The 13,233-nt window shown below is 38.9% G+C and overlaps 1 protein-coding gene and 1 long non-coding RNA gene across 4 annotated transcripts in view; both read right to left on the minus strand.

Annotated features, from left to right (window-relative positions):
- LOC107721247 (uncharacterized) overlaps window positions 1–1,843 on the minus strand; it is a 3,762-nt gene extending 1,919 nt beyond the window's left edge. The window contains exons 1-2 of the long non-coding RNA XR_001637695.1: window positions 1,646–1,843; window positions 1,571–1,613 (exon numbers count right to left, since the gene is read on the minus strand). This is a non-coding gene — a long non-coding RNA (uncharacterized LOC107721247). The remainder of the gene's footprint in view (window positions 1–1,570; window positions 1,614–1,645) is intronic.
- A 1,224-nt stretch (window positions 1,844–3,067) lies between these two features.
- LOC107721246 (gastrula zinc finger protein XlCGF57.1-like) lies at window positions 3,068–9,584 on the minus strand. Of its 3 annotated transcripts, none has more exons than XM_016529175.1 (3): window positions 9,407–9,584; window positions 8,471–8,549; window positions 3,068–5,176 (listed from the first exon to the last, which is right to left on the minus strand). In XM_016529175.1, exons 2-3 carry the CDS (start codon window positions 8,523–8,525, stop codon window positions 3,513–3,515), a joined length of 1,719 nt encoding a protein of 572 aa, XP_016384661.1. In that variant the 5' UTR covers window positions 8,526–8,549; window positions 9,407–9,584; the 3' UTR covers window positions 3,068–3,512. The 3 variants fall into 3 exon arrangements, with proteins under 3 accessions (XP_016384661.1, XP_016384660.1, XP_016384662.1); XM_016529174.1 differs by having other exon boundaries at window positions 8,471–8,553; XM_016529176.1 differs by lacking the exon at window positions 8,471–8,549.
- Between the last annotated feature and the right edge of the window lie 3,649 nt (window positions 9,585–13,233).

Raw genomic sequence — 13,233 nt, forward strand, 5'->3', positions numbered from 1 at the left:
GGTGCACAAGCAACAGGGATGACCGCAAGCTTGAGAATACTGTCAAGCAAAGCCGATTCAAACACTTGGGAGAGCTTCACTGAAGCTGGAGTCAGTGCATCGAGAGTCACCACACTCAGACGTCTTCAGGAAAACTTCTGAAACAGAAACAACGTCAGAAGCATCTCACCTGGGCTACGGAGAAAAAGAACTGGACTGTTGCTCAGTGCTCCAAAGTCCTCTTTTCAGATTAAAATACATTTTGCATTTCATTTGGAAATCTACGTCTGGAGTCTGGAGGAAGACTGGAGAGGCACAGAATCCGAGCTGCTTGAATCCAGTGTGAAGTTTCTGAAGTCAGAGATGATTTGGGGTGCCGTGACGTCTGCTGGTATTGGTCCATTGTGTTTTATCAAGTCCAAAGCAGAACACTTTATGCTTCCATCTGCTGACAAGCTTTATGGAGATGCTGATTTCATTTTCCAGCAGGACTTTAGCACCAACCCACAGAGCCAAAATCACTTCCAATGATATTACTGTGCTTGATTGGCCAGCCAACATGCCTGACCTGAAGCTCATATGGAGTCTATGGGATGTTTTCAAGAGAAAGATGAGAAGCAATGGATCCGAGCTGAAGCTCAATAGTGTCTCAGCAGAGCCACAGGCTGATCACTTCCATTCACTCCTCACTGATGCTGGAGTTTGTGCTGAACGAGCCCCGACCAAGTATTGAGTGCAGAAATCAACATACTGTAAACAACTTGAGCTTTTCTGTTTTGCAAATCCTTTTTTTGATTGATCTTATGAAATATTAGAATATTTTGAGATACTGGATTTTTGAATTTCATGAGCTGTAGACTCTAATCATCAAAATTAAAACAAACTTTTGAAATGTTTTACTTCACATGTAATGAATCTAGAATATATGAAAGTTTCACTTTTTGAGATAAGTTACCAAAAAATGAACTTTTCCATGATATTCTAATTTTTGAGATGCACCTGTATATCCCAACATACAATCATGACTCATGTATATACATATATATATACACACACACATAATGCATTACATCATGTGAGATTAATAGATGGCGCAAATCAACTCTCCAAATCAAATTTAGAAGTTAATTTTGGATTGTTATACAATAATTGATATCAAAGGTAAAACAGTTAATGTAGACAGATAGCCATCTCAAACTTGGTCGTGTGGGGAGAAATATTTTTATTGGGCAGCTCTATCAAGAAATTTAAACATGGTAAGCCCCAAAATCTGACAGATACTTCGAGACTTTTAGATATTACCAATTACTATTAAATGATTGTTACTTTTTTGATACAAATAGAATAACAAGCCGTCAAAAAAGGACATGGTAATGGAAAATATATGAGGTGGGAAGGAAAATTACATTTTAATGCTCATGCTTTGGCTCACACAGGTTTCTCAGGGAAACACAACACTTAACTAAACTAGTGTAGTATAGCTATTAATGAGCAAAACTAATATAGTTTTCTACTTTCTCATGACCACATCCCTTTGTAGATTCGGCACACAATAAAAGTTTAACAAGTTTAATCAATGATTAAAACTCACTTCACCATGACATCTTTGGATGATGTTTACTTGCTCTCATTTACTGTATATGGAAGAGAACTTTTATTGCTGGACATGTTATTGGGTCTTGTTCAGTGAAGACGCGGCATCACGCCTGAAAGTACAGGATCTGAACATGAACTACTTACTGTGACTTCAGTCATACACTTTTCCTGTGAACGATTAAATCAGATAAATGAGTGAACCTCTTCCCACATGAAAGGCAGTGATATCGCTTCTCTCCAGTGTGGATCATCTCATGTATTTTCAGATATTCTGGCTAGAGCCCGACCGATATGGGTTTTTGGGGGCCGATACGGATACCGATATTAGGGAGTAAAAAATAGATATATCGGCCGATATTATTTGTGTATATTACAGTACCAGTCAAAAGTTTGGACACTTTCCCATTAGTGTGTCCAAACATTTGACTGGTGCTATATATAGAATACAGTATATACATAAACAGAATATATATACATAAACATTTTTTGCAATGATAATTCAAATGTGGTGATCAAACACTTGTAATGACGTGACAAAGATATGTAATGGAGTCAGGGCATTTAACAATTTAACAATAAACTTTATTATCCAATGAGTCCAACATCAGTGCACTGAACATGTTGAATGTTCCGAAGTGAAATAAACTTAAACTTTATTCACGGATTTGCGCTACTGTCTTCACACACAGACGAAACTTACTAGAGAAGTGTGAAGTGTGACATAATATACCTCTGTAAATAAATACAATATAAATTCACGTCTCGCGCACTTTAATGCGCTTTGAATGCAACGTGTACGTTCCCTTGGAACTGGAATCATGGCGGAATATCATGTGAAGTCCACTTCGCAGGGCACTTACGGTCGAATAAGACAACGCTTGAATGCGGCTGCCTGAACAAGAGACCTCCTTACTGAAGTGAAAGTGTTGACTGGTGTCACTATCTCGCGAACGCGCCGGCGGATCTCCACCAAATTCGGGGGATCCCTTCAGCTCGAGGAGCCCTCCTTCAGCTCGAGGAACCCTCTCGAACGCCACCCTCCGTGCATCGGTAGCCCCCCGGGATCGCTAGATCGGTCGGCTCCCGACCGCAAATTTAACCACCTGTAACTCCCGAACCCCGGGGGCTATCGACGCGGGGGTGGTCTCATTCAAGAGGGTTCCTCGAGACGTACACTCGATTCGGCATTCAAGAGGGTTCCTCGAGCTGAAGGGATCCTCCAAATTTGGTGCGGCCGTTACGGAGATATAGCCATTCAAAGTTTCAATGGTATTCCATACACTTAAACTTGAAAGTGTTTCATCCAGGTCGCCAGTAGCAAACAATGGAGCGCGCTCTGCTGGACAAACTACGTAATTACACTATTTACAACCATTTTATGTTCTGTAAAAAAAAATTTCATATCGGCGGCATATTCGCCGATACATCTGCAACAGGCTCATATCGGCCGATAAAATCGGCGAAACGATATATCGGCCGGGCTCTAATTCTGGCCGTTTGAATCTCTCGTCACAGTGTGAACACTTGTAAGGTTTTTCCTCAGTATGAACTTTCTGGTGCATTTTCAGTTCAGAATCTCTAAAAAAAAATTAAAAAAGCCCTTCCGTACTCATAACAAATATCATCCTTCACACCGCTGTGTCTTTTCAGACGTGTTTTTAAATTACCCATCTGTCTAAAACTCTCTGGACAAAAAGAACATGTGTAAGTCCTCTCCCGTGTATGCACTTTTAGGGAATCTTCCCTAAAATATGTTTTACTGCACTGGTCACACTTATATAGTCTTTCTCCAGAAGGAGTATGCGGATGTTCTCTTAAAACCCCTGACTTTCTGAAACTCTTTCCGCACTGTTCACATGTGAAGGGCTTCTCTCCAGTGTGGATTCTCATGTGTTCATAAAGAGTTCCTTCAAGTCTGAAATGTGTACGGCTTCTCTTCAGTGTATTTTCATGTGTTTTATAAGGCGTTCTTTTTTTACGAAACCCTTTCCGCACTGTTCACATGTGAAGGGCTTCTCTCCAGTGTGGATCCTCATGTGTTTTTTAAGGTGTTCTTTTTGTATGAAACTCCTCCCGCACTGATCACATACATGCGGCTTCTCTCCAGTGTGGATTTTCATGTGATCGTTATAATTTCCTTTATGTCTGAAACTCTTCCCGCACTGATCACATGCGAAGGGTTTCTTTCCAGTGTGGATTCTCATGTGTGTATTAAGGCTTCCTTTATGTCTGAATTTCCTCCCGCACTGATCACACGTGTACGGCATCGCTCCCGTGTGGATTTTCATGTGTTCATAGAGAAATCCTTTAAGTCTGAACTTCTTCCCGCACTGATCACACGTGTGTGGCTTCTCTTCAGTGTGGATCGTCTCATGTATTTTCAGATATTCTGGCCATGTGAATGTCTTGTCAGAGTGTGAACACTGGTTAGGTTTTTCTCCGGTGTGAACTGTCTGGTGCTTTCTCAGTGCATGAACTGTAAAAAACGTCTTTCCACACTCCGAGCAAATATGATCCTTCACACCGCTGTGTCTTTTCAGATGTGTTTTTAAATTACCCATCTGTCTAAAGCTCTTTGCACACAAAGAACATACGTAAGGCCTCTCCTGTGTATGAACGGTCATGTGGTCCTTCAGGAAATCTGCCCTAAAAAATGTTTTACTGCACTGGTCACAGTTATAAATTCTTTCTCTAGAATGAGTGAGCTGATGTACTTTAAAAACACTTGACTTTCTGAAACTCTTCCCGCACTCTTCACATGTGAAGGGCTTCTCTCCAGTGTGGATTTTCATGTGTTCATTAAGCTGTCCTTTTTGTATGAAACTCTTAGCACACTGTTCACATGCGTACTGCTTCTCTCCAGTGTGGATTTTCATGTGATCGTTATAATTTCCTCTATGTCTGAAACTCTTCCCGCACTGATCACATGCGAAGGGTTTCTCTCCAGTGTGGATATTCATGTGTGTGTTCAGGTTTCCTTTATATCTAAATTTCCTCCCGCACTGATCGCATGTGTGCGGCTTCTCTCCAGTGTGGGTTCTCATGTGTTCATTAAGGATGTGTTTTTGTTTGAATTTCTTTCCACACTGACTGCATGCGTGCGGCTCTCCAGTGGTTTTTCTCCAGGGCTTCTCTCCTGCGTGGATTTTCATGTGATCGTTATAATTTCCTTTATGTCTGAAACTCTTCCCGCACTGATCACATGCGAAGGGTTTCTTTCCAGTGTGGATATTCATGTGTGTGTTCAGGTTTCCTTTATGTCTGAATTTCCTCCCGCACTGATCACACGTGTACGGCATCGCTCCCGTGTGGATTTTCATGTGTTCATAGAGAAATCCTTTAAGTCTGAACTTCTTCCCGCACTGATCACACGTGTGTGGCTTCTCGTCAGTGTGGATTTTACTGTGTTTGGCAAGGTTCGCTTTTTGCGTGAAAGTCTTCTCGCACTGATCACATGCGTACGGCTCCATTCCACTATGAAATTTCATGTGAAGATTAAGACTTTGTTCGCATGAGAAACTCTCTCCACACTGAGGGCAAGTGTCATGTTTCTCCCCCGCTTCCATCAGTTCTTCAAGCACCTTGTTCTCTTCCGTCAGGCCTAAAATGAAAGTTAAAAAGTTAGATTTTCATGTGAAAGGATAAGGATGTGAACCTTGATACATCAGCAGAAAGTATGATCATTTTGATGCATTCATTTGAACTGGGTACACTGATCATTCCAATTATTTTTAAAACACGACGGGCAAAAATTGCGTTTTTGTAGTGAAAAATATTAAATATTAACATTTTATAAATCAGAGTTGTAAAATGTTCAAAAGTTTAGTTGCAACACTGTTGCAAAAATTGTGAACCAAATACAAGTAAAAGTAAAATAAAACAGCTCAGATGATATTTATTCTGACATCCTGATGTTTGCAATGAGTATGAATGTTTTTAAAACCTCCTTTTTTGTTGGAAACCAAAAGCAAAATTGAGTTTCACTCCTGTTTCACACCGCAAGTGTGAACGGCGTGTCAGCTTCACTTTTCCTTTGAAGAGATGTCTTTGTTGTATTTATTGGTGGGATCAAAGTACTTTGAGCTTTTTGACCTTTCCATTTAATTATTATTATTTTACCTTTATGTAGTGCTTACAATAAAAGACTGTGTCAAAAGCAGCTTTGCCTCAATGCAAAAAAACATTCAATTCTGCCGTGAAGCAGCTCTAGAAGTATATATAATCATATTGTCTGGCTAGTTTATTTTTAAACTTGTTTCTAATTATGTATTCTGCATTTTCTGTTGACATACTCCAATTCTTGTTAAAACACACTAGACATGCATATTTTGTGCAATTTTACAACTTTTTGTGTGAAATCATGTATTTTGTCTTACGCGCTGCTCCCGGTGTGAATACACTCATTTGTTAAAATGCGAGCTGAAAAAAATATGCACTGCTCACGCTTGCGGTGTGAAACCGGCCTTAGGCTCCATTCTGTGCCCAGTTGATTGAAAGCTACCTGGATATTATTTGATTTGAATCTGCAGTACAGAAGAGTTTTTGGTTTAAAACGGACAAAAGTCTATCAAATATCGGCCAAACACATAGTAAACCGTGTTCAGAACAGCAAAATAGCAACCTTACAGTAATGATTTATAATTTGAATGGTCAGGCTGGATTTCGTGGGACTCTTTACCTGATGACGTCATGTCCATAAAGACAAAAAGAAAAAAAACATTTCAGAGATGGCATCAACTCTGAAACTTTAATTGTAATAGATCCAAGATGGCACAGTGAAGGAATGTTCACACTGGTAAATGAACACCGGTACTAACAATAACACATGGGGGTGGGGGGTGAAGATATGGTATACAACTGTATATAATTAGCGTGCATCAGGTAGCCGCTATCAATACGCAGGGTACTGAAATCGCTTTTGTATGGGAGTTCGCGTTTCATTTTCTGTGTATAGCGAGCGGTTTCCTCCAGTGAAAATGTAGCCTTTATACTTTATAAACGATCATGTTGCTATTTTCATTTGAAAATGTTATATTTAATATAAAACAACAAACCCAAACGATACCCAACCCTAAACAGCTGAAGACATTACTTGCTAATACTAGTCTTTACATTTTTTTACATGACGTCTTTAACTTTTGGAGTTTTGACATTGTTGGTTACATTAGCTCTGATAAAACGAGTGCCTTTAACCACAGCTGTTAGTACGCCTCTAGTCACGGACCGCTGGCTGAAATCTGACGCATACGGCACACTTAACTGGAAACACTTCAGCAGTTTCGAAGTCGTCCTCTGATTGGTTGAAGTGTACAGGATTTCCAGGAGACGCATGTGTCGCGTTCTTTACCGGTCCACCTGGAAACAACCCAAAGCCGTCTGATCGAAGAAGAAAGCTTTGTGTTTACATCGGTGGCAACGAGCATCAATCAAGATCATGGCCGTAGCCAGGGTTTCAAAATTAGTGAGGTCTGGGTGCAATAATAATGGCTAGTACTATTTTGATAACACAGTTTCGTACAGATAATATCCTAATGATCATTGCCTTTGTCTTACCGGATGTGGTCTCCTCAGCAATAAACTATCCGCGCGCGCAGGTTAAGTGCCAGCGATGCAGTGTTGCCAGATAGTTACGAAAAACAAGAAAAAGCATTCCCCGAAAAATGGACCAAAGTAAGTTCCAATCTTGTATTTTGCAAATAAGATACAGAATCGCTAACCCCAACCTTCATCGTCCCACTTTATTAACACCCTAATTACTTTATTAACGTAGTCACATTAAGTATGAAAAAGTCCAACGATGCTTATAGTATCATAACAAGATCTGGCAACATAGCGGAGCGGAGGCTGCTCTCGCGCTTTGAGTCAGCAACATGATTTTAAATCATTTTTCATTCATAGAACTTAATTTTCTTTTTGAACATGAAAAATTTATCTCATAGCTGGCTACGGGCTTGATCAAGATAGATTAAACGCTGGATTCACGGTATAAACTGTTTAAATGACGTTCAAGATTTTTGCTCGAGGCATCAAAAAGACATATATATACCCCCTGACAATGTAAAGCACTTTGAGTGCCTAGAAAAGCGCTATATAAATGTAATGAATTATTATTATTATTATTATTGCGAAGATTTTGGAGAAAATAGTCCTCCAGAAATTTTTTCACATTTTTCAATCTGGTTTTAGAAAACATCATTCTAACGAGACTGCTTTGTTGAAGGTTTTTAATGATGTACCAATAACGTGATTCTGGTGAATATGCTGTTCTTGTGCTTTTAGATTTAACTGCTGCTTTTGATACAGTAGATCATGCTGTTCTTATTGCTCATTTGAAACATTGTGTAGGCATTACAGAGAGTGCACTGGAGTGGTTTAAATCTTATTTTTCCAACAGAAGCTTCTCAGTTAAGATTGGAGCGTATACCTCTAGTAATGCTGTATTACCGTGTGGGGTTCCTCAGGGCTCCATTTTGGCCCCAATTATTTTTTCTCTTTACATGCTGCCACGTGGTTCTATTATTAGAAAACATGGGCAGTCATTCCATTGTTACACTGATGACACACAAATGTATCTGCCCCTCAAGCGAAATTCAGATGGTTTGGATAACCTCTTGGCCTGCTTGACTGATGTAAAGGCATGGCTTTCTTTAAACTTTCTGAATTTCAACGAGAGTAAAACAGAAATGATTATATTTGGACCCTAAATACCTACTAAATGGTATGGCTCCAGCTTACCTTACGGTCCTACTGCCTGAGCACCATTCAACCAGTATCACTCAGGCTATCTTTAACTCTTATTCCACAGCTCTTATGAAGTTTCCAACGGCAACCACTAAATCCGACGAACCACTTTAAGTTATATACCCTTACCGAAGAATCAAGAAAAAACACCAACCTATGTGTTCTTCACCATCATCTTGTTTTATTCTGCAGGGTTCTGGACCATCCATGTTCTCGCCGTTCTTTTATGAAGTCTATCTTCGTCACGGAACCACCAAAATGAAAAGTAAATCAGTTATCAAATTGATGCTTTTCAATACTTTATTATATTGTTAGAAAATATTAATATTTTGAATGCGGTTCTTTAATTTTTATTCATCAAAGAATCCTGAAAATAGTATCGCAGTTTATAAAAAAAATAAATATTGTGCAGCACAACTGTTGATAATTCTAATAATAAATCAGCATATTAGAATGATTTCTGAAGATCATGGGACTCTTTATGCTGGCGTAATGATGCTGAAAATTCAGCTTTGCATCACAGAAATAAATTATATTTTAAAGGATATTAAAATAGAAACCATTATTTTATATTGTAATAACATTTTACAAGATTACTGTTTTTTTCTGTATTTTTGATCAAATAAACGCAGCCTTGATGAGCAGAAGAGACTTCTTTAAAAACATCAAGTCTTACAGATCCCTAACTGTTGAACAGCAGTGTAAACGTGAAACAAATTCAACTCATGTATATTTTGTCTGTGTGTCAATCTGTTTTTAGCATTATTAATTATCCCTTTTCGACATGAAGAGGCATTACTTTTATATTCCCTCTTGTTAAGTCTTATCAGGCAGATGTGAGACTGTTAACCAGTTAAATAGCTTTAATTACAGTACAGCATCACGTTCATATGAACCTACATTTAGTTATTGAACACTTTTATGGCACACTTTAACATCAGTAACTCGTTAGCATGTTTACACACGGCTAGCGTTAGCTCGCGTCTCGCACGCGGCCCACACAACACAACTCATCTCAGTTAGCTAGCGAGTTTGAAACACATCTCTAGCACACAAAAAAAACATCGGGAATATGTGAAATATAACTCACCGAGACAAGAACTCAATATCTATTGATGCTCCTCGAGTCTCCGCCTCGTCTTCACTCCGGTGACTTCAGGTTTGCTCGTCCGCTCTAAAGTGCAGTCTTTAGCCTGTTCTCTGTCCTTTATTATGATTTCACACAGTTTCTGCAGGTCGCTCTGCACGGCTGCTGTGTTCTGTCTCTCTTCTTCTTCTTCTAATGTTTATTAGCGGTTGGCAGACTAGTTTATTAGTGCTTTACCGCCACCATCTGAACTGGAGTGTGGAGCATCGATGCATGTGTATCATACTAAATAATAATAATAATAGTCATAAATAAATAAATAAAGATACAGGACATTACATAAGAATATAATGATGTTTAAGATATTTTAACAAAGTTAAACGTATTCCTTTTTAGCTTACTTATATCTTCTAACATCACGCTTCCACCATCTTCTATTACGTTAGCTTCTAGCGTTTGGCATTCGTTGTTACATGCTCTACAATGCAGCAGCGCATGCTCTACAGTTTCAACAATCCCACAATGCATGCACGATCCATTCGGATGTGTCTTGATTCTATTTAGATTTCTATTCAATGCAGTATGTCCTGTTTTAATTCTTCTCGTCTTCTCAATCCCATGTCATTGTTACGTACTCCTACTTCTCTTTGAATTCTATATAGATGTCGTCCAGTCTTCTGCTTCTCCCAAAGTTCCTGCCGTGCATTTATAAGAGCTTTCCTAATTATTATTTTTGCTTCTGCCTTACTCATTTTTATGTCAATTCCTATCTGATTCCAGTTCAAAGAATTCTTAGCATGCTTATCTGCATTTTCCCCATTTCCTTCAGCTCCAGCATGTGCTGGAACCCAAATAAATGAAATAAAAATGCCTTGATTTTTCCATTCTATATACAGTATATATACTGCAGTATTTCCAGTATGACATCTTGTCTGCAGTTAGACTGGCCTGATTGGATGCTCTTTAACGCAGCCAATGAATCTGAACATATTACTGCTTTTTTTAATTCTATTTTCCTCTACCCACTGGAGAGCCATAACAATAGCTACCAACTCTGCTGTAAACACAGAACATGTGTGTGTGTGTGCGTGCACATAGTTGTGCACACATCTGTGCACGTCTGATTGATTTTGCATCTAATACGGTCAAAAACACACAAGGTTTACATTTAAACACAGTTGGTTATGTCTAAAACAAAAGTAAACAGTTGAGAGAGAAACGGATGCGTGCAGCTCTTAAAGGGACAGTAGCTACTAAACATGCTGCCGCTTGTCATTAAAGGAATAGTACACCCAAAAATTACATTTCTGTCATTATTTGCTCACTCACATTGTCCCAAACCTGTATTAATGTCTTTCTTCTGCTGAACACAAAATATGATATCTCGAAGAATGTGGGTTACCAAACAATCTTATTTTTTTTAATAGACCCTTTTCACATTTCCGTGTTTCTCAGCAGCGCAGTCATCATAGATGGGTAACTCTATAGTGGTGAATGGGAGACTACCACAAATATATATATATATATTCAGCCCTGTTAAGTCGAATTCTCCTAATGCGTGCTTATTGTCATTTATTTAAACATGTAGTGGCCTTTAATTTGTGACTTCAATCATTTCAAATAAAACTGATTTTTTTTGCTGCAGAAGTTTAATAGAATTGGTTAAATTCAAAGAAAGCAAGCATTAAATATGTAAAACAATTGTATAAAGGCAGCAAATACACAGCACTAACACGGCGGTAGAAGTATTATTCTGGTGCATTTAAATCTGTACAGTTAAGTAAAAATCACGTCTTCTTCTGGTGATTGGTTAATGATCTAAGCTAGTCACATGACTGTAGGTTCTACTGATAAGCACTTTTTGGGCGAGTCTAAATTCTTGAATCACATGATGTATTCAAATGGATACACGAGCTGCGTCCCAATTCGCCTACTTATACTATGTACTAAAAGTATGTACTTTTTTTGTTATGGAAAAGTACATACTTTTAAGTGTGTAGCAAAAGAGTATTCTGGGACATACTACAAAGGCGTCATTTAACGGAAGAAAACGTTGTTGCCTAGTTACGCACAATCAATGTAAACGTATTAAAAATATTTCAATCAGCATACAATTTGTCATGGACTTTCATTCTATCATAGTAACACCGGTTAACATCTTTTTATAGCTCTAAATAATTTACAAAATTGTAGCTGAGAAGAAACAAACTCCTATGAAAAATGGGAGGACTATATTTAATACAAATAATCATTAGCTCCTCCTGTCCTTGCTGCTTCTCCTAGAACCATTACGAAACACCTTGGATTCAAATGTTTATTAGCCGTTAGAGTGCACATCGATCTGTACTTTGAATCATAACCGGAAGTAGTAGACCATCCGGGAATCTTTGGCACACTCTTTTCAACATACTATGATTTGGGACATACTAATTCTATTTTCGAATACTATTTAGGACGGATAGAATGCGAATTGGGACGCAGCAATGGTATTTGATCTGAGCATGCTTTGTCTTTACATTGCATTTTGTGATATTGGAAATGCCTTCGCCTCCTTCTGAGGCCATTACATAAAAAATGTCCCTCACAGATTCAAGAGCACCATTGCATCATACATTTGTGTCCCTTAATCGCACTCAGGCTCACATTTTCTGGGTACAAAACTGTAGATATCACATGAAGATTGCTTAAAGCTTTTATTCAATATTACAGCATATGGCTGGAATCAGTGCACTAAGAGAATGACTGTGTTATCCACATAAACGGCGAAGCAAATCTCTACAGAAAAACACTCAATACATATCAAACTATCTAACAGACAAAGCAATAGTAACACATGGAAAACATCGTAACTCACTTGTGTGTCTTCCTCACTGCTTTGAGTCTCTTATTGTGACAAAAATAAAGTTCCTCCACACTCTCTGATGTGTTCGGATCACAAGGAATGCCATGCAAAGACTGTTTTTAGGACACTGTTAGACACAGTGCGTTCCAACAGAACTGAAGTGCACAACAAGGCTGGTGGTCAGTACTATGTTTTTGGTCTACTGCAATCCATTTCAGGGGAACGCTATAAAAACATGGACATTTGAAGGAACATGAGCAGTTTTGGAGCTCCAGGTGACTAAAGCAACTCAATTCTGGCCCATTCTTGGAACTGTGCAGAACTTGGTGCAGGAGGAACTTTGAAGGACTCACAAAATCTTACAAAAGATGCAAAACACCACGGTGTCCTCGACAACTTCAGCGCTTTCAAGTACGAGGATCACCTTAACTTTGCGGAAACCTACATGTCGGCTGAGTCAAATTGTGAGAAGGTTCTCAGAAATGCAAGCTGCATCAAAATAAGGAGAAAAACAACCTACCACTGCTCAGAAAACAACATACAACTGACCAAATGGAATCTGTCCATGGACGATCCAAAGGAATGGATGCAACAAGGATAAATGGATGCAACCCAGATATTCTAAGGGTATGGAACGTTAACATGGACAACATGAAATGTCAGCGGAGACCAGGACATCTAGATTAGCCCCAGAGTCTGATCCCCTCCGAAAACCTCGTCTCCTAGACAGCCATCGATGAGTCCTCTGCACAATCTGATTCTGCTGCAGCTTAGATTTAAACTGGGTTTGTCTGGCCAGAGGAGAAAGACACTCTATTTCGACACACTATTTCCCCGTTTAATACTGAAAAGCTGCTTTGACACAATTTGCATTGTAAATAGCGCTATATAAATCATGGTGACTTGACATTCAGCACGTTCTTGACTCGTACAGCTGCATCATGTAAATGTTGTCCTACGTTTCCAAGCCAGAGCATGAAATGAATAT

The sequence above is a fragment of the Sinocyclocheilus rhinocerous genome, unplaced genomic scaffold (assembly GCF_001515625.1).
Source record: "Sinocyclocheilus rhinocerous isolate Xijiao unplaced genomic scaffold, SAMN03320098_v1.1 scaffold6477, whole genome shotgun sequence".
Classification (NCBI taxonomy): Eukaryota; Metazoa; Chordata; class Actinopteri; order Cypriniformes; family Cyprinidae; genus Sinocyclocheilus; species Sinocyclocheilus rhinocerous.

Excerpts from the sequence above, each read along its gene's own strand:
- LOC107721246 (XM_016529175.1), bottom strand. The coding sequence starts at position 8,525 with ATGGATGGTCCAGAACCCTGCAGAATAAAACAAGATGATGGTGAAGAA. Across the intron at positions 5,177-8,470 it reads TGATGGTGAAGAACACATAG|GCCTGACGGAAGAGAACAAG; the intron begins GTTGGTGTTTTT and ends CTTTCATTTTAG.